Here is an 18,185-nt window from a genome sequence, read left to right on the forward strand (position 1 = left end):
TATGCAGTGTTCACTGAAAGCCCATGAGAGTCCACTTTGGAACGCTGGGCTTTTTTTTTTTTTTTTTTTTTTTCAATTTATTTCAGCAGTCTTTGGAAAAAAATAGCTCACGGCTGAGGTAATATGACATGAGCCTTAAAACACATGCTGAAGTAGATGGAAGAGAGCCAGAGTCAAGACTCAGCCAGCTTCTCTGGCTGTTCTGGTCTTCAGTGCTATAAGAGAAATACCCCCTTCTTGCTCATGGTCTTGCTGGCCCTAATATGCAACCCTGACTTCCTCCTGTCCTGAAGAAAAGTAAAATCCATAAGACTTCTCTACTGAGGGCAGCAGACCCTAAAGACATTAGAGCTTCAAGAACATTTACAACAACAACACAAACAACAACACAAAGAATCCTCACCCCAACATACAATGTGGGCCAGCAAATAGGGGCACTTGCTGTCAAATCTAACGACTTGAGTTCAATCCTCCCAAGACACACATGGTGGAAATAGAGAACTGACTCTGGAAGTTATTCTTTGCCCTCTATGGGCCTGCAGTGGTGTGTGCTCCTGCCATCAAATAAATAAGTAAATGATAAAAACCCCAGGTGTTTATAAGACTTTTTTGTGTGTAATGCTTAAAACCATGTCAATATTACATGACTACAGTGTGAGTTACATGCATAGCCACTGGTGTGAACACCACAAAGGGGCACAAAAACCACTCATTGAGAATGAAACTCAAATGGTAGAGTTTATGCCATGTGTGAAACCTGGGTTTGATCCCTAGCACACACTGAAATGGTGATGTATGACTGTAGTTCCAGCACTCAGGAGTTCAAAGTCATCCTCAGTTACACAGGGAGTTTGAGGCCAGCTAGAGATACATGAGACATTGCCTTAAGAAAAGGAGGAGGAGGAGGAATAATGAGGAAGAAAAAAGGAGGAACAGGAAAAGGAGAAAGAATATTATTTCTCCACAGTATTTTACATGCTCACAAGATGCAGTTACAAACATGGATTGGCCCTGGATTAGGATTCAGGGATCATGGGTTCAAGACCCGGCTTTACTATTCTCTGGTCATGAGCTTTTATGTTAGTCAATTCATTTCTTGTATGTTGCTTTCTGGCTTGTTAAGGGGTGAATTCTGGAAAGGCAGTTTATGGTTTTACAAAGGAGGAGACACTTTCGATGTCTTTCAGCAATGTGGGTTGATATAAAACCTCCCAAGTTTGTTTGGGCTCCCACCTCACTTGCTGGCTCAGAGAAGCTGAGACTGTGTCTGGATGTGTCTAACAGAAGGCTTCGGGACCTGAGGTGTAATGTCTGTTCTTAGGTTGCTTAAGAAAGAACATCCCCAGGAGCTATCAGTTTAGGAACTCAATAGGCTGACTTTTCTGGCTTATATAAAAAAAGGGAAGGGAATGAGAAGATGCTCAGTGAAAGTCACCTCAGAGTCACCTTTTCCATTATAACGTCATCATCTAGTTGCCAACATGACAAGTGATGGCACCAGAATGAGCCTATGGCGCTACAATGCTCATCTCATCCCTTGGATGAGTTTTAAAAACATTTTCCGAGGGCTGGAGAGGTTGCTCAGTGGCTAAGAGCACGGGTTGCTTTTCCATAGGACTCCTGTTTCATTGCCAGCAACCAGATGGTGGTTGACAACAGTCTGAAATTCCAGTCCCGGGAATCAGATGCCCTCTTCTGGTCACCAAGGGCACTGCACACACACACACACACACACACACACACACACACACACACACAGGCAGAACACCCATAAAAATCAATCAATTAATTAAAAGAACATTTTCAGTGACTCACACATCAAAAGTGAGTAAAGTAAGCATCCAACTGGCAACGAGGCAGCACTTACGTAATGGAGCACTACAAAGAGCATTCCCCTGGTCTCTAGAGAAAATTAAGCAAGTTTCTGGATATGGTTAGAATTAGAATAAAAATTTCACTATTAGTAAATTTCTAAATTTAAAAATTACTATTGAATCATTCAAATAACTTTACCAATTAGAAATCATCATGTTAAAAAAAGAAGACTGTTAATCTGTGCCAGGTGTGGTGGCTCAAATCTGTAGTCTCAGCATTTGGGAGGTTGAGGCAGGAGGATCAAGAGTTTAAGGCCAGCTTTCAGCTACATAGTGAATTCAAGTTTAGTCTGGACTACCTGAAACCCCGCCTTATAAAGCCAAAATAAGAAAATACAAATAAGTAAAAAAAAAAAAAACAAAAAACCGAGTATTTGTAGAAATCAATAGTTTAAACAGTCTAAATTACATTCAAACATACATTGAATTATCTTTTAAATAATAAAAGTGTTATTTTTTTGTATTAAAAATTAAATTTTATTTAAAGGTTTAATTTTTGTTTATGTGTGTCTGTGTGATGAACACATATGTGTTGGTGCCTGAGGTGTCCGAAGAGAGCATTGGACTCTCTGGGGCTATAGTTACAGGTGGTGCTGAGTCACTGATTTGGTTGTTGGGAATTAGACTCAGGTCCTCTGCAAGAGTAGCAAGTGCTCTTTACCACGGAGCCAGCTCTCCAGCCCCTAGACTAGATTTTTTTGGAAACAAAATGCATGCAGACTATATTTTGTAAAGTGAAGTGATATAAGCCTTAGGATATTATTGTTGTTGATACTCTTATTCCCACATATATTGCACTCAGGTCCAGCATCTGCTTGCCTATCTAAGAAATATTAACTGTGGTTACTTGACACCATCACTTCATCCTCCAAGACCAAAAGAGATTCTCTGAGAACATTCTTGCCAGTGTGTCCTTCTTACAACCATTTTCTCTGTCTCCTCCTCCTCCTCCTCCTCCTCCTCCTCCTCCTCCTCCTGAATTAGCTGGGCCATTACCTTATCCAGAAGAGTCTCTAACTCCCTCCTGAAGAAAGCCTGTGCTCCACCTGCCTGCTCACCAATAAGTAGGATGTATGTGCATGCACATGGCTCTTGTTTGCCTACATAGAGGATGAGAACCATTCCTGCCAGGCATGGTGGCTCAGGTCTTTTGCCCTAATTCTCAGACGGCTGAGTCAAAAGGACTACCACAAATTCACATCCAGACTGGGCTACACAGTGAGTTCCAAGCCAGCCAGGGTTAAAGACACTGCCTTTAAATAAAGAAAGAAAAAAATGGAAAAGAAAAAGAAACCCAGTCAGTCTAGCCTTCAGCCACGAATGCACTTAATTTCTGTATAGAGTCAATGGGTGTTCCTTACTGGATTTTATAACAGAAGCAAAATCACCTTTAAAAATGGTGCAAATGAGTAACAATTAAGAACAAGCAAATGCTTGTTTTTTGAGGATTAATTAAAGACAATTTTTTTTGGGGGGGGGAAAGGGAGTTGGAAATGTTCAGTTTGGTGTTTTCTAAACTATGTTAGACTCATTTGTTCTTGCCAAAGAGCAATGTAATCAAGGCTTGTGGGGAGTAGAGAGCTAATTTAAGTCTCTAACACCTTCAGGAGTTTTAGGAGTTTTAACATAAGGAGTAACACTAGAAAGACAGAGCATTACTGTCAGATGGAAACCCTTCAGAGGGTGAACTATCCTGCCAGCATTAGTTTCCAAATGCTCTGCTGTAGTTCAGATCTGGAATATTCCCCCCAGGTCCAAGTGTTAACAGCTTGGTTCCCAGGATGGAACCTTTAAGGGGTGGGGCTTCCAGGCCATGGGGCGGGGCATACTTTCAACAAGCATGGTGGGACTCCAGCCTCTACCTTGTTCTCTTTTCCCTGCTGGTGACTGAAGTGAGTTATTTTGCTCTAGCAGTGTCCCTCCTACCATGTGCCACCTACCATAGGTCCAAAGGGACAAGAGCAACAGATGAACCAAACTGAGTCAAAAATCAACCTTTCTCTTTGTGAGTCTCAGGTGTTGTGTTCTTGTGAGAGAAAGGTGACTAACGCTCACATTTTATGTAAGCAGCACCATCTCCCCCTTCACACTCCACTTTCACAGTGTTTCCTTTAAAAAAAAAATAGAAAAGCTAAGATATGTTACACCCGTGCCCGGGGATGCTTGCCCAGCAACCTAAGGCGTCATCGTCAACACTCAGCATGCTCCCTAGGCAGGCTAAAGGGCTCACTATGTGGTTGCTGTGCTCCAGGGAAATACAGCCTTTGCACACGAAGGAAAAAGGGAAGGAAAGAAGGGAGGAAGGAAACAATTCCTTGAAGAAACTGGTTCCAAGTCTTGTGAGAAGAAGATCTGGAGTGGGTCTAGAATATCTTGTCGGTAGGAAGTGAAGATGGGGTGCTAAAAGGACAACAGTGGGATAAGTAAGGGGTTCCCACTACCATCCTGTTTCTGTCTTGCCATAAAACTACCACTCACTGACAAGAATGGAAAAACTTAATAGACAGATGTTAACAGCCAGGCGTGGTAGCACATTCCTTTAATCTCAGCCTCTTGGGGAGACTGAGGCAGCTGGATCTTTGTGAATTTGAGGCTGGCTTCGTCTACTTGGTGAGCTCCAGGCTAGCCAAGGCTACATAGTGAGACTCTGGAAAAATTTGAAAACAAAATGTTGACCAACACGGGGTCAGTGAGATGACTCAGTAGGTAAAGGACCTTGCTGCCAAGACATACAACCTGAGTTTGAACCTTAGATCTCACATGGTGGGAGGAGAGAACCAGCTATCCCCTGACCGACCATGTGTGCTGTGACGCGCGCGCGCACACACACACACACACACACACACACACACACACACACACACACACACTCATGCATGCACACACTAAATATATCAATCAATCAATATATAAATAAATAAGCAAGTAAATAAATATAAAAGAAAGTTATGGCATGAGTCCGAGGGTCCCAGTAATCGTATCTTACCATAGCAAAAGTTTATAGCATAGCAAAGTCCATCTGCTCATTACCATGGGTGGCCATTACATACAGAGCCAGTGTAAAGGACCCAGTGCCATGTTCTCAGATGACAGCTTAGCCGAGTACCAGTTCCCCTCCCTCAGGAGAGAGCACTGACCCACTCCCACTCCCTTCTCTCCTCCTGAGGAGTGAAATATCCAGATGAACCTCCCACTGAGACATTGGTAAGACTTAGTGGGCTTCGGTTATACCAAAGAGGTCAACATTTCCTGAAGACAGAAACGTAAAGCAGGAGCAAACATCTCCACCCAGCTTCTGATAAACACTCTGTTTCAAACAAGGTATCTTGAGACGTAGGGATGTAGGTTTTCTCTGATGTACCTACGAAGCTTGTACTACGAGGGGTTCAGACCACAAGCATACTGCAGAATCCACTTCCTGCCCTCGACCAAAGGATTTCATAATTTAGAACCTAGGCCTCATCAAACCCTTTTCTTGAAGGGAGGGTGGTTTCTGGGAAAACTTGTAAAATCCTAGGAAGGTGTGAGTTTTGTAGACCATAGATACATTTATTTTTAAAGCAAACGGATACACTGAATTGGTGATTTTTTTTCTCAAGCTCTTAAAGGCGTTTCTACGCTGTATCACCGTTTGAGTGAGGACTTTGCTTTGTTAATCTCATTCACTAGAGCAACCAGGCCATTATCTGGAGGACTATTAAATAATTTAGAGAAATATTGCTCGTGCCTGCATTTCTAACACATGGGAGCCAGAGGCAGGAGGATTGCCAGCCTGGGTTATACAGAGAACTCTAGACCAACATGAACTATTTTGCCTCTAAACATCAAGCTCAACTGACTAAACAAAGTCTAAAACAGTAAGTATTGCTATAGATCAAAATGTAGAACTGTAAAATCTCCTATAAACAAACAAACACTTCTCAGTAAACTGGGATAATAAACAGAACATTAATGATATAAAAACATAAATAACTATGAATATTCTCTCAACCATGAATCTCTCTCCCCAAGCCCAAAAGCCACTGGCCATTAAAGAATGAAACCAACTTGCCATCCCAGAAGACTCAAGACTATGAAAACACACTGTTATTCCAGCAAAGGTGCAGCACGCTAATCTTAACCTCACAGACTGTACCGTGTGGGCTTAACTACGTGACTGCCCCACTCTGCTAATCTTAGCAGCACAGATCGTGCTGTGGGGGACTTGATGTCGGATCTCCCCACTCTGTTAATTTTAACGGCACAGATTGTGCTGGGGGGGGGGTGGTGGACTTGATTTTGGACCGCCTTACTTGAGTGTTCAAAACCTCTGCTTCCCCAGCTTCATCGCCCACCCCAGAGCTGATAGATCCAGACCTGTGGCTTCATCTGTCTTTCCTCCTAGGTTGGAGTTATCATCTTTTGTAGAGTCCTTTAGGCTTCCGTACTCCTTTTCCATCTTGGCAGCTTCTTCCTTTGTACTGTCTGTTTCTTCCTGACTCTTCTCTGGCGGAGCTGTGGTCAGATAGTGCACCGTGGTTAAAACACCATTCCATACTTTCTTTAGTTCTCAATGAAGACGAACTTTGTTGAAAAGATAGTTTGAGGTCATATTATATTTTTTGGACTGAAAGGGGTTTCAGTGGTGATCCAAACCCTCAGCCCTCATTTCACAGAAGAGGAAACTGAGGCCCCAGGTAGAAAGAGATGCTCAGGGCCACCCACGGAGTTAATAAGAAGCCAGACCCAGACCCCAGCACTCCAAATTCTGCATGGGCATTTCCTTCAGCCACACTGCCATCAGAGAGCCACTGCTTGTCTTGCTTTTTTATTATTCTATTAGAGATTGGCTTTCACTGTTATCCTTGAGCTCCTGACTCAAGCAATCCTCCTGCCTCAGCCTCCAGAAGATCTGGCATGTGTGATCAAAATTCTTTTACTTCCGTCTCTCCTTCCCTCCCTATCTAAGAAGGACCTAGGCTGGAGATCAAACCCAGCGTTGTCATACAGGCTAGGCAAGTGCTCTGCGCTTGAGTTATACCCTTATTCTTATTTGTCTTAATTTAGTTGGTGCTGTCAGGCACCTGGGGTGTGCTATGTAGGTCTTGGTTACAAATGAGACTAGTTTTGTTATTTTTGAGACAAGTTTTCATGTAGCCTAGTCTGGCTTTGAACTACCTACCAATCCTCTTGCGGCTACCTCTGGCCTCTTGAGTTTCTAGTACTGGAGAGGCAAAGACAGGAGGATTGCTGGACTTGCTGGTCAGTTAATGTAGCCAAATCTGTGAGCTCCAGGTTCAGGGAAAGATTGTGTCTCAAAAAAAAAAAATAGTGGAGAGCAATAAGGATGCAACTTGATGTTGACTTCTGGTTTCTGAACGAACACACACACACACACACACACACACACACACACACACACTCATACACATAAAATAAATATTAAAAAAAAAACCTATGTGAAGGCTAGTCATGTAGCTAAGTGGTAGAGGATCTGCCTAGCAAGAATGAGGGGGCTGCCTTTGAGCCCTAGCAAAGGAATTAAATAAAAATCCTGCATGAGAACATCATTTAGGGGTGCACTACAGCATTACCAACATATATGTAATTTCTGTGCTGGGGGCAAAATAGCTAAAGCACAAGGACCCACACCTTGCAATCTTTTCTTCCTGCTTTCTTCTCCCGTTGGGAGGAGGGTTCTTCACACAGCTCAGTGCTGTGGTGTTTACTGGGCAGAGTTGGGATATGGATAGAAGAGAAACACAGAAAAGGGGCAAATTGTGGAGGGCACAGAGCCTCTCAAGGAGCTGTGGGGGCCTTGGGATGGTGGTCCCGAGAAGTGGTAAGAAAAAGACATGGGTGGAGGCTTTTATGGAGGATTGACTGTTTTGTAACCAGTCACCTCCAAAGAGTCTGTTAATACCCACACTAAGTTTTAGCACAGTGTTAGAGGCATGGCTGTATGGTAGGATGTTAGCCGTCCACACTGGGGCTCTGTGATCAATTCCCAGCCCAGAAAAACCAACAAGGAAGCCCCCAAGAGAAAGAATTGTTTTGTATTTTTGGTGGTAAGATTTCTCTGCCATAACAGGCTATAAAATAGCCAAGATTACATGTGGGTATTCCCATAGTTGAACTTGAGATTTTAAAATGTTTTGAAATCTGCAATGCTTTATTAATGTCTATCGAAACCCGTTATTTACCTCTGAAAACAGTTTTTAACAGCTAGAAGGAAAAAAAAAACCCACCCCACAGTTAGGTAAATACTACCTGGGAAAAGCTTACTTTTGCTGTCAGTAGTATTTTTTTCTAACTTGTTCTTGGTCTGCAGAGCAATTGTTTCATCCAAGTTTTCTAGAGGGGAAAAAAAAGAAATATGCTTTAATTTCCTGAGAAATGATATTAAATGTTTACTCCCATATGTGGTGATTATAGGCGTGCCCCGCAACTCATGTCTTAGATTTTATTTGTTCGTTCACTTTTATTTTTAATTTCCTTTAAAGCAGGGCCTCATTCTACCCTAGGCTGACCTGAAACTTTGGCTGAGGCCAAGGCTGGCTTCCCACTCTTTTTTTTTTTTTTTTTTTTAAAGATTTATTTATTTATTTATTTATTATATGTAAGTACACTGTAGCTGTCTTCAGACACTCCAGAAGAGGGAGTCAGATGGTTGTGAGCCACCATGTGGTTGCTGGGATTTGAACTTTGCACCTTTGGAAGAGCAGTCGGGTGCTCTTACCTGCTGAGCCACTCTTTAATCCTCCTGCCTTAGCTTCCCTAGTGCTGGGATTATGGCTAATCCACCGTGCCTGTCTGGCTAGCTGGTTTAGCTTAGGAAGCACTTAATGTTAATGACTTTTCATGTAAGTAGCAACTTGTGGTTAGTGGTTACCATGTTAGACACTTAGCATCAGGTAGCTTTAGGAACAACTGCTTACACGTAAGTCTTTCCAGTATCTTGACATATTTTCACAGGAAAAAATATCAAAGTACAGAATTCCTAGATCTCACTGTTGACCTGGCCCTGAATAACATCCGTTATACTGTTAGAGCAGCAATCTGTGGGTCGTGACCCCTCTGGAGGTCACATATCAGATATCCTGCATATCAGATATTTAGATAAAGATTCATAGCAGTAGAGGTTCTCAACTTGTGGGTCGTGACCATGTTGGGTGTCAAATGACCCTTTCACAGAGGCCACCTAAGGCCATTGGAAAACACAGATGTTTACATTATGATTCACAACAGTAGCAAAATTGCAGTTATGAGGTAGCAATGAAAGTAATTTTATGGCTGGGGGTCACCACAACATTAGGACCTGTATTAAAGGGTCAAAGCAGTAGAAGGTTGAGAACCACTGTGTTAGAGGAATAGAGTTGACTGGACAGCACCAACTGTAACGTGAACACAGTTTCTTTTAAGGTAAAGAACATAGGTATTCAGCACAGGGGAATGTCAGGGCCAAGAAGTGGGAGTGAGTGGGTAGGGGAGCAGGAGCAGGGGGAGGGTATAGGGAACTTTCAGGATAGCATTTGAAATGTAAATAAAGAAAATATCTAATAAAAAAAGAACATAGGTATGTATACATATACACTTCACAGACAAGATGTCTGGAAGTTTGTAAATCAAAACTTTATGAGGGGATTGGTATCAGGAGTGATTTTAACTTTCTTTTATATTCCTTTTCATTCATTCATTCATTTATTCATTCATTCACTCTTTTTTCGTTTGCCTTGAATGGCTTTTTACAAGAAAGATGTTCTTTTTATAATCAAAATGAAACCAGGAAGGACTGTTTTTCTGAAATTATCCTGGGACCCTGCTGACCAATGACATTTCCTTATCTATTTGTTTCTCTTTGCCCTGCAGAGTAAGAGACTCTGAGGCCATCTTGACAAAACCACATGGGTGGTAAAAAGTACTCAGGGAAACAAAACTCCTTTAAAAAAAAAAAAACAACCCAAACAATTGAGCACTCGCAATGCATAACCAAGAAACCATATTTTAATTTCTTTTTGTTTTTTTGTTTTTCGAGACAGGGTTTCTTTGTATAGCCCTGGCTGTCCTAGAACTCACTTTGTAGACCAGGCTGGCCTCGAACTCAGAAATTCACCTGCCTCTGCCTCCCGAGTGCTGGGATTAAAGGCATGCGCCACCATGCCTGGCTCATATTTTAATTTTTAAAGATGTATTCATTTTATGCATATGAATATTTTGTTTTTATGTATGTATGTATGTATGTATGTATGTATGTATGTACGTATGTATGTGCATCATGTGTGTGCTGGCTAGTATTATGTCAATTTGACATAAGCTAGAGTCATTTAGGAAGAGGGACCTTCAGTTGCTAACATGTCCCCAATACACTGGCCTGTGGGCAAGCCTGTGATGCATTTTCTTGAGTAATGAGCGAGATGGAAGTGCGCAGATCATGGTGAACGGTGCTAGCCCTGAGTCAGTGGCACTGGGCGCTGTAAGAAAGCAGACTGAGCAAGCCAGAAGGAACAAGCCAGCAAGCAGTGTTCCTCCATGACCTCTGCATCAGCTGCTACCTCCAGGTTCCTGTCTTGACTTCCCTTAATGATGGGGTAACCTGAGAGTTGTTTCATCCTTCATTTTACAGAAGAAGTGAAGCCTTGCATGGTGCAGGGCCTTCCTTGTCAGCAGAGTGGAGGGAGGATCCTGATTGCCTATCTGGTACTCTTTCTGTTTGCCATGTACAGTACTAAGAGGGGGAAAAAAATCAAGACTTAATCCAGACTTCTAAACACAAGTTAAAAAAATTAACGACTTAAATTGTAATAAAATCACTCCCTGGGGATTATTATAAAGCACTAGTAAGATTTAATATAAAAATGTGGGAATTTCCCTTCAAGCTGTATTTATTAAGAGGAGAAGTAGAGACTGTCTAATTAATTTTATTTGTATGCATCACCAACCCAAGCAATTCTGTTACCCTGGAGATCTGAGCTGCTCTGGCATAAATCATCAACTTAGTGAGGTGATTATTGCCAGATCCTTAGTTTGCTCTGAACAATGGAAACGGCCATGGTAAAAATAAAGCAGGGTTCTCACCAAGGTAGGAAACGCCTTCCTCTGGAGATATCGTACCGTATTTCACCATCATTTTCACGAAGTCAATCAATGTCTTCATGATGGTGATCAGGGTTTCTTTCTCTTTTGCTTCTTTTTCTATGGAAAATGAGCAAAAATAATCCATTAAATGTTTTTAAATTCATATTATTTTATGTGCTTTGTCTGCAGAGGTCAGAAGAGGGGGACAGATCCCTGGAACTGGAGTTACAGAAGGTTATGAGCCACAGTATGGATGCTAGAATTTGAACTTGGGTCTTTTGGAAGAGGAGTTAGTGCTCTCAACTGTTCTTAACGTCTCTCCCGCCCCCATGAGAACAAAAATAATTTAAAGAGAACTGGTAGGAAATAGTTTATCTTTCATTGTCAATTTATGAAGTATAGCATTTTAAGTATTGAAAAAGCCCCCACATATATTTAACTGAAATAAAAAACACATACAACCCCCCCCCCAAAAAAAAAAACCAAACTAACACATGACTGGAATATATGGCAGTCTATAGCTTTACAAAACTGCTTTTAGACATGAGTACATATTAACGTTTCCACGGGGCTTTAATTACATCTGAACTATTGTAGTAGTAAAGCAGACAGAAGAGATAGCATCTGGTGCTGGGATTTTAGCTTAGTGGGTACAGTGCTTGCTTAGTGTATACAAGGTTCTGAGGTTTAAGCTCCAGCACTGAATAAACCGGATGTGATGATACATGCCTACAATCCTAGCATCTGGGCAGGAGGATTAGAAGTTCAATGTCATCCTTGGATATAGAGTTTGCGGTCAGCCTAGGATATATGACACAGTCTTGAAACAATCAATGAAACACACAAACCAAGCTGCCTGAAAGATAAAACAAATAAAGAATACAGCAGGATTTTTAAGAAACCATAAAACTCACAGGTTGGGAGGGAGATGAATTAGGGAGATCCTGAATAAGACTTGACAGGTGACTTTAGCCCTCACAGTACCAGATCAAGGGTATGTGTGTATATTTAGCATTATGGAGATGCTCTTCACTGAGGAGCAGTGACTCACTCGAATGACAGAGGTTCTGAGCTGGTCATTTGCCAACCAAAGGGGCAAAATGGTGCAGAACAGATCCCCCAGACATACAGCCTGGCAGATTCAAGCAGAGAGGCCAGAGCCATCTGGTCAGTGTCTGGACCTGAAGGGCAATCAGAACTCTCTGGGAGGGGAAGCTCATTCCAAGATCACTTATGGAGGAAACAGATTACAGTTCTGGAAATTTTTACACAATTGCTCACTTAAGGACAGTAACAGGGACAGCTAAAGCCACTGAGGCGGTGCAGGGCATCTGCCTGAACAGTAACAGGAGAGCTGGAGACTAGCATCCTTTGCAGATTAACCAGAAACAAGCAGCAGCCAAATCCTGCAGACAGCTCAGTACATATGTGACTGACGAGATCGGGCTAGGACTTGTTCAAAAATGAACCACCTCCCCAAATGCATGGGTGCTCCTGCCTTCCTTTCCTCCAGTGTTCATTTGAATTCCCAGGGGAAAAAAAAACCCAACCCAAGCTGCAAATGTCTAGCAATGTCCTGAATAATTCAGAGAAGGACAAATGAGGTTCCCACTAAGAGAGGAAAATGAAGAAAGCTTTCCAAACAAATTTAATACAACTGGCAGGATTTCCTCTCGATGTTTTGTTTTGCTTTTGACAATGTGCCTAGAAAACACACTAGGTAAGACAAGCCAGACACAGAGATGGGTAGTGCATCCTCTCAGTTCTGAACCCACGGATGCAGCTAACCGAGGATCAAAAATACTAAAGAAGAAGAAGAAAGAAAGAAAGATTTAGTGAGCATAGACAGGTAATTTTCTTGTCATAATTCTCCAAGCAATACAGAACAACAACTATTTCCAGAGCACTTCCACTGGGGTAGGTATTGTAAGTAATTCAGAGATGATATAAAGATCATGGAGGATGTGTTTGATGATTATATGAAAATACTATATTCTACCTCTCTCTCTCTCTTTCTCTCTCCTCCTCTCTATCCCCCCTCTTCCTTTCCCTCTGTCCTTCCCTCCACCCCTCCGCCCTCTCTCTGTGCATGCATGTATGTTACAAGTAACCACACCAAAGCCCTTGGACATGCTAGGTAAGCTCTACCTCTGAGCTTCAGCCATGGTACTCATGCCATTTTACATAAAGGACTTTAGTAGGTGTGGATTTTGGTATCTCAGGAGGTCCTGACATCCCCTCTATATTTATGGAGAGACAATATGGAATTTAAAATAGCCAAGGTCATAGAAGTAGAGAGTAGAATGACATTGCCTAAGACTGGGTAGAGAGGATCAAACAAGGAAATGCTGGTCAAAGGGATCAAGATTCTGTTCTATATTGTGAGTAAGCCTGGACACTATGCAGCTTGGTAGCTATGGATGACATCACCGGATTATATACTTGAAATTTGCTAAGAGGGCAGAGTCTTACAATAACAAAAAGAAAATGAATAAATAGACAATGTCAACTACGTGTATGGGTGATAGATAGATAGACTACAATCGTTAGCAATGATGTTCATTTCACAATGTAGATGAACACCAAAACACCACACTATGTACATATTGTATACAATTTGGTGTAGTGTGGTGTGGTGTGGTGTGAGTCTGAGTCTGAGTGTGTGTGTGTGTGTGTGTGTGTGTGTGTGTGAGAGAGAGAGAGAGAGAGAGAGAGAGAGAGAGAGAGAGAGAGAATCTTGCTAGGTAGCTAAGGCTAGCTTCAAGACCAGTCTGGACCCATGCTCACCTCAGCCTCCTAAGAGCTAGGTGTGTGTGTGTGTGTGTGTGTGTGTGTGTGTGTGTGTGTGTAAATTATACCTCAATAAAGCTGACAATAAAGCATTAAAAAAGCTCAAGGACCAGAGAGATGACATAGTTGCTAAGAGCACTCGCTGTCAAGCCTGATGACCTGTGTCCAATCCATAGGCTCCTTGCAGCAGACAGAACAAAACTGATTCCTGGGAATTGTGTACCAGTATTCACATGTGCACTGTGGCACACATGCCCACACACAAAATGAATGAATAAACTAAAAAAAAAAAGGCTGATAAAAAAGCAGTCATACTAAAGTGTGAAGGCTGGGCTGTGACAGGGCAGGGTAATGACATCTCAGCATGTGACAGATTTGGGTACCTGTACACAGCAGATGTTCCATAACTGTTGATTGAACAAATAAACCAACTGTCTGTTAACAAGATTAAATTATCCAGAAACTCCACATTTCCTGATTATTCTTTCCATGACTAGTACAGTGCTTCTGAAAAACAAGATGATGTGAAATGTTTTTCCTAGCCAACCGTGTATGTCATGGAGGACTGCCCTTGGGAACCATGAACAGGAAGAAAGCCACCCACACACTTCCAAGAATTACCGTCTCATTTCTCTTCCACGCGGTCGTAAAGTGGGGGTTACCTGAGTCGATGCTTGTCAGTAGTGCATAGAAGTTGGGGAAATACTGGAGCTCCTCAAAGCCGTCTTCCCTGTGGGGGTTAGTTCTCCTTTCCAAGCCATTGGACAAGGTCAAGGTGTTAGATACCGTCTCATCATTTTCATGGTTAGTAAAGCCATCTTGGATTGCTGCCACCGGAGTCTTCAGTTGGGGGAAAAGAACAATAGAAAAGAAACAATGTTTAGAAGTAGCACAACTTCAGGTTCAATCCTCTCCTTTCTGGTGACCTTGAATGTGAAGTCTCGGAGTTCTTCATTCTTCACAAGATCCTGCAGGCTCTCAGTGTAAGGCCCCCTGAGAGAGAGAAAAGTGTCTTGGTGTGCCTCAGGAGAGACTAGCCTGGGGATTTCTACGAATCTGCTTTGGCCAAATCCTGCTTCAGGAGTCTTTCATTGAGGAGGAGAGAGTTTTGAGTCACACAATGAACAGGGATGGGGTGGGTACAATGGACCAGGTCATTAGGGGGAAGAAAGCTTTTTCAGAGTGTCCATCAGTAACAGAGTACTCACACTTTGGAACTTCCAGGGGGCATTTGTGTCTGGACGATGCTTAATGTTTTTTTTTTTTTTTCCCTTCCTAGACCTGATTTTTGTTCCTATGTTGGTGAAAGCTCATTTGTCATTCAGTAGATGAGACAAAAATCTAGGAGCTTTCTTACCTTTCCCCCACCCCTTGATTTCCCCACATCTGATCTACCAGTACCTTGTTGGCTCTACTTGTAAATCTTAGGGCCTTTTATATATCTTTCTCCAGTAGCCCATGTTAGTTCAAGCAGTCCTTTACCCCACTTTCTAACTGATACACCACGTGTAGTGGCTATTCCTGGTTGTCAACTTGACTATATTTGAAATGAACTACAATCCAGAATTGGAAGGCTCACCAGTGAACCTAATCTGGAGGCTGGGAGATAGAAGTTTCTGATCTGGATCTTGGTATGGAGATCTTGAGACACAGTGGTGATTGAATCCAGAAGATTAAGACAGGGAGATCTCCGAGTCCAAGGTCATCTGTGATTAAAGGTGTGGTGGCACACACCTTTAATCTGGGCTACACCTTCTGCTGGGGACCATATAAGGACATTGGAAGAAGGGAGTCTGGCTCTCGTTCTTTCGCCTTCTTGCTGTGTGGGACTCAGCAACTGCTAGATCCTTGGACTTCCATTCANAGCTACTACTGAACCATTGTTGGGATTTGGACTGCAGACTATAAGTCATCAATAAATTCCTTTACTATATAGAGCATATCCGTAAGTTCTGTGACTCTAGAGAACCCTGACTAATACACCATGCATCTCGAATCTCTTCTCAATTCAGTGTCTTATATCCTGGGGGCCAACGTATTTTTCTAGAAATCTGATCTTATAGCTCTTTTACTTAAAATCTCCTACAAGGAGGTCAGAGACATAGCTGGACTGGTAAACTGCTTGCTTTATGGGTATAAGAACTCAAGATTGATCTCTGGACTTACATTAAAAGTAATAGTTGAACTCAGTGGCACACACTTGTAATCCCAATGTTACATAGGTACACTTTTTTGGCTTGATGACCAGCTAACTTATATGGCTTGGTGAGTACCAGGTCAGTGGGAGAGCTTGTTTTAAAACACAAGGTGGTTGGTGGCTAAGGAATAATGCCTGAGGTGGTCCCTGGACTCCATGGACACATGCATGAATTTTAACATGCCCTCAACTACACATGTACATATGCACTTACATTCCCATATTCACCTGTACACATGTACACACACACACACACACACACACACACACACACACACACACACACACACACCCTTGCTGTGGTTTCGATATGGTTTATATACCTGTTAAAAAACCACACTGAAGTTTAAATTGCCAATGAAAAGGTTTTGAAGGTAAGGCCTTTGAGATATAGCAAGTTTATGTAGGCTTCACCTTCAGAAATAGATTAATAATAATGTGTTGGTTGGAATCAGATGTCTCTCATAATCTTGGACATTTGAATATATGTTTCCCCAGGTGATGGTGCCTTCCAGGGAGGTTTAGGAGGTGTGGCCCTATTGGAGGAAGTATGTCATCCGGAGCTAGCTTTGAGGTTTTAAAGCTACACACCATTCCCAATTTGCTCTCCACTTCCTGATTACACTTTAAGCTATAAACTTTCAGCTTGCTGCTCCAGCCATCATGCCTGCCTGTTGCCATGGTGATGGTGATGGCGATGGCGATGATGGCGATGGACTCTTGTCACTCTGGAAACATAGCCCAAATAAACTCTTTTTGTAAGTAGCCCATGTCATAATGTTTTTATGACAACAATAGAAAAGTAACTGATACAATGTCTTTCTTAAGAGACTGAAGCAGGACTGAAGACTGAAAATTAAGGGGACATGAGAGCGGAAGGAAACCCCCTCACTCTGGCTGGCCCAGTCAAGACACTTGTACATAGCAGATAAAACCCAAATTGCCTACAGAGATAATGGCATGTTAATGACCTCTCAAACAGGAGTGTCAAGAGCCACAAATGCTCAGCACTTACTTAGGGCTATAATTTTGTCAAATTCGTGCCTGTCACATCCCTAAATCTAAACAATGTACCTTATAAACCACCTTGCAATTTCGTCTACAAAAGGAAACCAACTTACATATTTTACTTTATTTTTAAACTTAGTTATAAGCTCGATTCATCTTTTTAAAATTACATTTGTGTGTGTGTGTGTGTGTGTGTGTGTGTGTGTGCGTGTGCGCGTGCGTGTGGGTATCCAGTCATGGGATGGAGATCAGAGGACAACTTTAGCCACTTGGTGCCCTTTCCACCATACGGGCTATTTAGATCACTGTGTTTGGCAGTAACTGTCTTTCTATGCTCAGCCATCTTATGGCTCCAGCTTACCTAACCTTTTAAACATGAAAATTGCATTCTTTGTGCAATCTAACTTAGGATCATAGGGTCATAGAGACAGCCATTGTAAGGACATATGAGCGTGCCTCTCAGGGAGCCGGCACCCAAGCCTTTGATGCTGTCGCTGCTTGGACTGTCTTTTTTCCTGTGACTTTCTGTCTCAACAGTTCAGATCGTTGCTAACTTTGCCTCACCCTGGTTTGACCTGGGATTCTTTTCTGAGCTGTGGTCAAGGATCTGGCTTTACCTGAGTGTTGTCCCTAGCTGAAAGGGTGCTTCTTAGAGTGTTGGTGGCTCTGCTAGGCTGTGTCTCTCAACTATTGACAAGGCTGGGTTAGTTGTGGCAGCCTAGCTATTAGGTGGGAGAAGGTGAGCTGTTAAAAGGTGACCGGCGCCCCTCCCCCTTACACACTCACCACTGGCACCACTCCCCTTACACACTCACCAGTGGCACCCCTCCCTTACACATTCAACACTGGTACCCCTCCCCTTACACACTCATCACTGGCACCCTCTCCCCTTACACACTCACCACTGGCACCCTTTCCCCTTACACACTCACCACTGGCATCCCTCTCCCTTACCACTGGCACCCCTCCCCCTTACACACTCACTGCTGGTACCCCTCCTCCCTTACACACTCATATGCTTGTCTTTTACTTTCTCTTCTCAACTCATGGCCTCCCCAGAAGCTGTCCCATCTTCAGCTTTCCACCCTCCAAAGCTGTGAGCTAAATACATTCCTTATCCTTAAAAAAATATTTTCATGTGTATGGGTGTTTTGCTTACACATGTCTCTGTGCCATGTGTATGGCTGATGAAGGTGGAGGTCAGAAGAGGACCTTGGATCCCCTGAGAATGGAATTACAGAAGGCTGTGAGCCACTACATGG

The 18,185-nt window shown here is 42.6% G+C and overlaps 1 protein-coding gene across 2 annotated transcripts in view; it reads right to left on the reverse strand.

Annotated features, from left to right (window-relative positions):
* Positions 1-18,185, reverse strand: part of Scg3 (secretogranin III) — a 40,143-nt gene that overhangs the window by 11,043 nt on the left and 10,915 nt on the right. The window contains exons 7-10 of one of the 2 annotated variants that reach the window (XM_021206787.1): positions 14,381-14,558; positions 10,929-11,045; positions 8,139-8,207; positions 6,231-6,368 (exon numbers count right to left, since the gene is read on the reverse strand). In XM_021206787.1, the coding sequence (XP_021062446.1) occupies positions 6,231-6,368; positions 8,139-8,207; positions 10,929-11,045; positions 14,381-14,558 (502 nt within the window). Of the gene's footprint in view, positions 1-6,230; positions 6,369-8,123; positions 8,208-10,928; positions 11,046-14,380; positions 14,559-18,185 lie in introns of both variants that reach the window. The other variant, XM_021206786.2, reaches the window with a different exon arrangement.

This window comes from Mus pahari, chromosome 10 (assembly GCF_900095145.1).
Source record: "Mus pahari chromosome 10, PAHARI_EIJ_v1.1, whole genome shotgun sequence".
NCBI lineage: Eukaryota > Metazoa > Chordata > Mammalia > Rodentia > Muridae > Mus > Mus pahari.